This window comes from Dipteris shenzhenensis, chromosome 5 (genome assembly GCF_047967505.1).
Source record: "Dipteris shenzhenensis isolate YYH24624 ecotype China chromosome 5, Dip_SZ_1.0, whole genome shotgun sequence".
NCBI classification, from domain to species: Eukaryota; Viridiplantae; Streptophyta; class Polypodiopsida; order Gleicheniales; family Dipteridaceae; genus Dipteris; species Dipteris shenzhenensis.
Window position 1 is genome coordinate 35,175,279 of NC_141600.1, and position 8,151 is coordinate 35,183,429.

Here is an 8,151-nt window from a genome sequence, read left to right on the forward strand (position 1 = left end):
TCAAAGTACCCAATACAACAAAGAGGATTCTTGAGCCTTCTCATATTTTCCATCTTGAGATTGCTCCATGAGAGTCTCATGCCCACTCTGCGGGTTCCTCCACACTCGCGCACACATCGATGCTAATGTGAAGAGCCTCTCATGTGCAAATTGGCACCTAGGTAGATCCCACCAACGCGCCGTTTCTTCACCATCCAATAGACAACTCGCACCTCGCTCTTGAAGTGCCTTCAATCCTCCCCCACTTGTATGGAGTTCGATGGGCTAGCCAATCAATTGTGCCCAACTCTGACACGCAGTCTCACGACATAGAGCTCTACTCACAGGTCCCTGCAAGCCCTCAAACGTCCATTAAATGCTTGAAGCCAATTTTAGAACGAAACCATGTGAACAAAATGTGGTTATGGCACCAACTGTGGAATTTTTCCTCGTATGCCTCTAGAGACCCTAATAGCCATCTGGATGATGCTTGAGCCTTCAAATCTTTCCAACTTGAGAATGTTACATAATAGCCATCTTAATGATGTTGCCCTCTCAGAAGCTAGTGAGTAGGATTTGAGAAAGCCGTGTGGGGAGTTACAACAGGAACAAAATGATGGAACGATTTTGAAAATCATTCATCGTTCATGGTTTTGAAAATAATGTATTGACAGTAAGTTTGAGTTGGTGGTTTTGCTTAGCCCAAACTAAATAAAATTTACTACAAAAAATGAAAACATCAACACATGAACGTGTTTTTTATAGACATACATACGATGGACATAACCTTACAAAGAGTAGAATTATCAAACAAAGAGGGATTCTCTAAATCAAGTGTTAAGCTCATTAACCTCATAGTTCTAAAATATTACATCCATTGCTTGATGGATGTTCTAATGATTACAAGCATATGGTATTATAGTAAGATATTCATACATGTGGATGCCTCCTCCCAAGGAAAGGCTCGGAGATTTGGTGACCAGCAAATGAAGTGGAGTCATACTCTCTATCCCACTTATTTTTGCCTTGTCTTTAGATGGTTTTGATGATATATAACTTATTCTTGCCTTGACTCTAGATGTTTTTTAGCTTAGTTGGTGGACAAGCTATTTAGATGACCTTATGATCAAAATCCTAAATGTTTGTAGAGAACACAATAAGAGTTATTATGGTAATAGCTCACCCATTGCTTATTAGATATAGACTGTTGGATTTGTGGAGGTGATTTTGACAATCTAGGAGAACAAACTATGAGGCGTCTCCCTTTTAAAGATCTACCTATAGAGTGTGATTCCTAGGAACAATTTATCTTTTCCACCAAAGGCAGCCCTACTTGTGGTGCACAAAAGCCGAAGTTAATTAGGCTATAAAGTAGCCCCAAATTCTTTTCTTTCAGAATTAACTAGGCTATAAGGTAGTTTCAAATTCTCCTTTTGGGAATGATGATATGATGGCTTAACAAAATGGCTAGATTGCTTCTACATGGGTAATTGGGCAATATAGAGAGGTTGACCACGTGTATTCTAGTACGCATGAGGAGGTCATACCACCGCCATATTGTTTTATGATTGCTGTAGCCTTAACAAATACTCTAAAAGAGGGCTAAGGTTTTTGAATTACTTTTATCAAGAGGAGGAGACATGTTAGGTGATTGAGATGGTAGAGGATGCTTTTCTATTGAACGGGTTGACTATATGGAAAATGGTGGATGTCAAACCAAGGAGTAGTGTGGCCCTTATGAAAGGGCTTCACCATAGGCATCAGTGTGCTAGGTTAGATTTAAAAGTGGCCAAATTGGCACACAAAGAAGATTGGAAGATTTCCAAGAAAGATCTCAAAGAAATGCCGGACAAGTTTGAGAATCAAAGGAGGCCAGCAACAGCGAGACAACTGGAGATCATAGGTACTTTGCACCTCATGAGTGGTAAAAGGGCAGCTATGAGGCATGGGTGGTAAGTCTATTTCTCTTGTAATTTATTGTTCTATTTGTCTAATTACCCATATATTGCACTTCATCTGACTCTCTTAAGTTGGGTCCATAAGAATCTGTGATTTGTCATCCTACTACAAATGCGGAGTACATGTACGCATGGAGAATAGGGGTGAGGCCATTATTCTGGGACCTAGAGCGAAATGGAGACGATATTGATTGGGTTGCGGTGGTCACTTGGCATGTAAGTCTACTCCAATCATCGTTGCTCAAGCATGTTTGATCGAACCATTGATTTTACAATTAAACTGTAATATCATTTTTTAAGTGGCTCTTCCTTAGGGTGAGCATGTCGAAACCCTAAGTGACATAGAGAAGGAGGAGCTTCTAGGTGGAGACATAGGGGAGAGAGAGGAGGGCAAGGGATCAGGTAAACGCAGAGAGGTCGAAGGATCAGGCAGAGGCAGCGATGAGTCCGGTAGTCTAAGGAGGATTAGTAGTAGTTTTGCCATTTTGTATTTAGCATACCTTCGACAATTTTGCCATTTTGTATCTCATCTTCAAATTTTGTACTACCCTCTTCAAAAGGGAAATTTTGTAATAAGACATGATGATTTGAGAGTTTTAGGCAATTTTGCACATTCATACCCACAAATTTTTTCTAAGCTTCTGTATTGTGTCAGTATATACCGACACTCTTACCAGGTTGGTACTATGTGTTTGTGCATAGATTACTGAGCTTCAAATAAAAGTACAATATATACTAAGCCTTGCATTGATGAGCTCTTTGATCAATTACAAAGCTCTAAACATTTTACTAAAATTATTTAAGATTTGGATATTGCCAAATGCAAATGAGGTGCAAATGAGAGAAGAAGATGGCTTTAAGACTTCATTTCATACTAGGCACAAGAATTATAAGTTTAGAGTAATGCCATTTGGTCTGACCAATGCTACAACAACATTTATGACACTTATGTGAAGACTGTCTTGAGGCCATATTTAGTAGAATTTACTATATGCTTAGATTATATTCTTATGTATAGTAAAATGAGAAAAAAGCATATTGAATGTGAGAAAAGTGTTTCAATTTCTTAGAGATAACCCTCTTTTTGTGTAAGATCCAAGTGTGAATTCTTTGCAAAAGAAGTGAAGTACTTGGGACATATTATATCCCAAGAAGGAATTCATATAGATCCTGAAAAATAAGGGCCAAAATATAGAAAATTACAGATATCCTTAGGTTTATATGGAATTAATAAGAGATTCATCCAAGACTATGCTAAAATTGATATTCCTATGACATATTAGCTTAAGGGAAGGGATGTACCTTCATATGGGATGAACCTCAAAATAAGAGTTTTGAAAAGTTAAAAGTAGCTATAGCATTAGCTCCTGTCTTAAAGGTAGTGGATTCCAATGAGCCAGTCATGGTTGAAATAGACACCATTGGTTTTGCTATTGGGCAGCTTTTTTACAAAAGGATTGACCAGTGGCTTTTGAAAGCAGAAAGGTAGACCGTGCTCAATGAAATTACTCAACATATCAAAAGAAATTGTATGCTAACTTATCCTTTGAAGGAATGGAGGAACTATATTGCACCAAGTTTAAGATCACTTTTTATAAAGAAAGCATTCTGTGGATTTACAATTAACCATGACTTAAAGGAAGAAAAGTAGGTGGCTAAAATAATGCAAGAATTTGATATCTAATTAACAAACATACTAGAAGGGGAAATTTAGTGTGTTGGAAAGTTCTCTAAGCGAAATGCAAGGAAAATTCATAGTCCTTACAAGAAAAATGTGAATTTGATCCTCATGTTTCTAAATATAAAAAGTAATTATAAGGAGTGATCCCAAAAATTGAGGAGCTTTCATTATGGAGATGGTGACATACCAAGTTGGTGATAAAAGACTCAAGAGCAAAAAATATATTATTGAAAATCACCACCTGCTCTACAAGGGTAGAGTATGTGTCCAATGCCATTAGGTGCCAAATTCTCTTTGAGTGTTGTGATATTTGAGTACTGGACACCTAGGAAATCAGAAGACATATCCGCTTTTGAAAAGACAATTCTTTTAGCCTTGAATAGATAGGGACATCCAAATTTATGTATTGAAGTACCAAATATCACTACAAGGTATTCGTCTACTTCTCAGACATTAATAATAATGAAAATTTATACGAGCACAAAGCGTCGGTAAATTGTAGGCGAATGTGCATCGGTATTAGTGTCAGTATATACTAACATTGAGAAGCATCAATATATACTTACCGATAAAACTAGTACAGACCAAGGTGAGCTACTTGGTCATCATCCTTCTAAAGATATTAAATTAATTGTCTTTCAACCTCACATTCTTCTATTTGACTAAGTCTATATGCAGGTTTACAAACAGGGTAGATCGAGGAAATGTGTCATATCTATCTTATAATCTAGTTCTCTCTTAGAGGGTAAACCATCAAGAAAACCAGATACAAAAACATCTTTAAATACAATCATTAAATCATTGAAAGAAGATTTATACTTTTTAACAAAAGGTAACAAAGAAGAAATAAAACCATCAACCTTGCATTCTTGTCAGTGTAGAAATCATTCCAATTCCATTGAAAAAAAAATTGGAGCATCGGATACATAACGTTCTCCCCGAATCTAGAAGACTCTACCATATTTCTTTAAAATTATGGAGTTGTTTAAACAACTCCATTGCAAGCTATGCCCAAGACTATATAACCATTCTTGACCAATAACAACACTTGTCCTGTCAAGATTCAATCCTAATAGCCTTGAGTGTCCGCCTCTACACCATGGATCATGGTGTCCCAAATATTTTTATCACTGCCCTTTGCCATAGAGGCCACATATCTATGGGCACTTGGAATTTTCTTAAGAAATTATGTGTGGCACTATCAACCATAATTCTCACTTTTGGCCCCTTAATATTTTCCATGCATCCTCATGACCAAAAGTGGCTGCCATATTGTCGATGATAAGCAACACATGTGGGTACTATCATCATGATAAACCTCTACCTCAATGTACTTCTTAGTACCTTTAAGTGGTAACACTTTCACTGCATGTATTTGTTTTCATGGAGGTTTATTTAGGCCTTTAGTTCCCACTTGGTTATTTCTAGAGTAGTTCCAAGTAGCATGATCTTTGCCTAAAATTTAAAGCAAAGATTTCTTACTCGGCCTTCTCATAATCCTCTATTTTCAAAAGTAAACATCTTTATATTTGAGGTTTCTCGGGTGGTGCATGAGAAACCTCCTTCATAAATTGACCCTTCATTTTCAAATTGGAAAATTGATTGAATCTAAGAACAAAACCAATTTGCCCTAAAGTCCCATGGTATTGTCATATATCTTGGCATACTTGATGGCTTCTTAAAAGATTTTGAACCGAAAGTAAACTTCATTGATGATTGAATATCTGATCTTATCTTCATTCTAAATGCATCTATAGAGAATGGATGAGGAAGAGGCCATTTTGGACTATCAAAGTTAGGGAGAGGAATAGGACGGAGGCTTCCATATGCACCTTCTCTTTGAGATACTTGGTAACATGAATTATAGAAAAAAATACTAAACTTTGTCAAGGAGGTAGAACTGCATCTTGAGAACATTAACTCCTCGATGTTTGAATGGAAAACTTGAAATGTTCCCGTGAGACTATCCAGAGGCTAGGTTTCAACTTTGGTAGAAGGAAAGACATGTACATAGGAAGCAAAGAAAGATGTTAATGGGCCAATCAATCTCTCTCTTTGACTCTCTACCTACCTTGAGCGCGCGTGCACACACACACACACACAGAGCATACACACATGTGCACATGCACATAAAAGATCTTGCTATTTAAATCTCTCTCTCTCTCTCTCTCTCTCTCTCTTTCTCTCTCTCACCCACACACACACACACATGAGTGCACATGCACAATCTTGCTATTGGGTTTTGGCATTCCTATGTGCACAATGTTGCTATTGAGTTTTGGCATTCCTAATATGTATGCTATGAGTTTTGAATTATGGTGATAAAGATAATCTCAAACTCCCTCTCTAGTGCATTTGCTAAGAGACCTCTAGCTATCTCCTCACAAGAACACGGTCCTTGAAAATGAAGCTCCAAACACATGGAATTAACTCATGGTTTGAGACATTGCAAGAGCAATTTAATGTCTCCAAGAGCAATTTACATGCAACTCGGTTTCATAAGCAACCCAAATATGCAACCCGGTTCAGTAATCAACATATATTCACTTGAGCAATGAGACTGTAAATGGTCCGATCAATAGTCTGCATATTTCGCCAACCGACTAAAGAATCAGAATTTGAGCAGGTGCGAGGCTCGAGCTCAACGACAACCAGCAGACTAATGCTAGTGGAGCGCCCTGAACGATTTCTTGACTTGAGCTCAAATGTTTCCTAGTGTACTTTCCACCTGGCCGTCGTCCCTTTCCTTGATCGTCCTTGTCCTCATGTCCGTGACCCTTTCAATGAGAGCTTGGATTGCCACGTCGAAGGCATCCTTCACATTCGTCAATCGGTGACGCGGATCGGCGTAAATCAAACTTGGTATCAAATTTACCACCTGCTCCCTCATCTCATGCACTTCTGCAGCTGTGATCCTTCCTAAAATATTTTCAATCTCGACATTTCTTCGCTTGACATCATCCTCGGGGATAAACACTGAATATGTCCCATGGTTATGTGGCAAATGCCAGATGTACTGCGTGTATGCAGAATCAGGATGGAAGAGAACGGGAATGCACCCAGCAACCATAGAATCGAACAACGATCGTCGGGTAAACGAATCTCCTGGAGGTTGTAAGCAAAACACTGATTCCTGAAACAAGTTCATCACACTGCTAGGCGAGTTGCATTTGCTTGTGCCTCTATCACACTCCAAAAGCTTACAGAGCTTGGAGTTCTTGCACTGCTCTATGATTTCCCCTCTGATGGAGTGTTGGAGTTCTGGACGAGGAGCTCCAGCAAATGAGAATAACGTAGGCCTCTCACGATTTCTCATGCGGTTTTGCCATTCGAAAACATCCGAATCGTTGGATGGATGAAAATAAGTAGGGTAAGGAATGCCAAAGTCATTAGAATCCCAAGGGCTTTTCTCAATTAAAAGCGATGACATGTTTCTTACGCTGGGGAGCATGAAGAGGCTATTGCCCCAATCGCTTTCTCTATCCGTCGAGCGTCTGAAGTCCCAAGTCATTCGGCCACATACCAGAAAGTGGTCTCTTCCTCCCATAATGCTCCATTCAGTCTGGCTTTCGAGCCAACCAGCGAGAGCCTTTGGAAGAGAATCCCTGGCAGAAACGTTTGCACCCCAAAGGTTTCGGGAAATGTCCAAGCCTGCATAGAAGGGCACGTATATAAGCGTTGCCTTAGCAGAATCACTAGTCAAGCACTTGTATTGCCTCATTCTGTTATGAAAGATGACCTCTAGGGCAAACTGATCCGTAGCATACCAACAGTTACTTGAATTAACAACGCCTTGTTCATCTTCCAATTTCGGCCCAAGACCGGCATTCGCCAGAACCTTGCATACATCGGCCGAAGGGCTGTGATGATGGCAATCTGTGAAAAAGTCGTCATTAAACATGGACGGAAGCCGATGAATGTAGACATACTCGCCAGCACAGGGGTCGCTCTTGTATTCCACGAATTGTTGTCCTTGACGAAGTCTGTATCGGAAATTGGATGATAGGGAATCGTTGGCTAACTTTGGTCGTGTCGGGTCTGCGCTGCTCCGCGAATTAGCCGCCGTAGAATGTGAAACTTGGGTCACTAGATTTACTGAAGACTGCCAAGACTTGAACAATTGAGGCGGCTCGGTCGAGGAGGGACGGAATAGACAGAGAATCGGCCACAAACCGATAGCAGCCAGTATCCACAGGTAGCGGTGCTTGTAGCGACGGGGGGAAGTGGGTTGACAAGCAGGCTTCTCCATCTTTTGAAAAGAATTTGATTGCTAGCATGCGGGCAATCAAGAAAGCATTTCGCGTTGAGGTGGTCAAAAGAAACGGAATAAAGCGCGTTTCACGACACTATGTGCCCCTAGTCTAGCTAGCTGCAGAATGAGCAGGGAACTGAAGCCTGATTGATCAGTTGGAGTGAGGAGAAGGAACTAGCCGTGCAAGTATCAACACTATGATTGCTGGAAGGGCTCCTGTAGGCTATAGCTTTTAGTAGCTAGTGATTGCTGAGAGTAAGTGCAGGGACTCGGGAGGTGAA

General features: G+C 39.8%; 1 protein-coding gene across 1 annotated transcript; it reads right to left on the bottom strand.

Moving 5' to 3' along the window:
* Positions 1–6,143: 6,143 nt before the first annotated feature.
* On the bottom strand, positions 6,144–7,667 carry LOC147901944 (xyloglucan galactosyltransferase MUR3-like). The gene is made up of 2 exons (XM_087374907.1): positions 7,386–7,667; positions 6,144–7,269 (listed from the first exon to the last, which is right to left on the bottom strand). Exons 1-2 carry the CDS (start codon positions 7,543–7,545, stop codon positions 6,320–6,322), a joined length of 1,110 nt encoding a protein of 369 aa, XP_087231033.1. The 5' UTR covers positions 7,546–7,667; the 3' UTR covers positions 6,144–6,319.
* Positions 7,668–8,151: the final 484 nt, after the last annotated feature.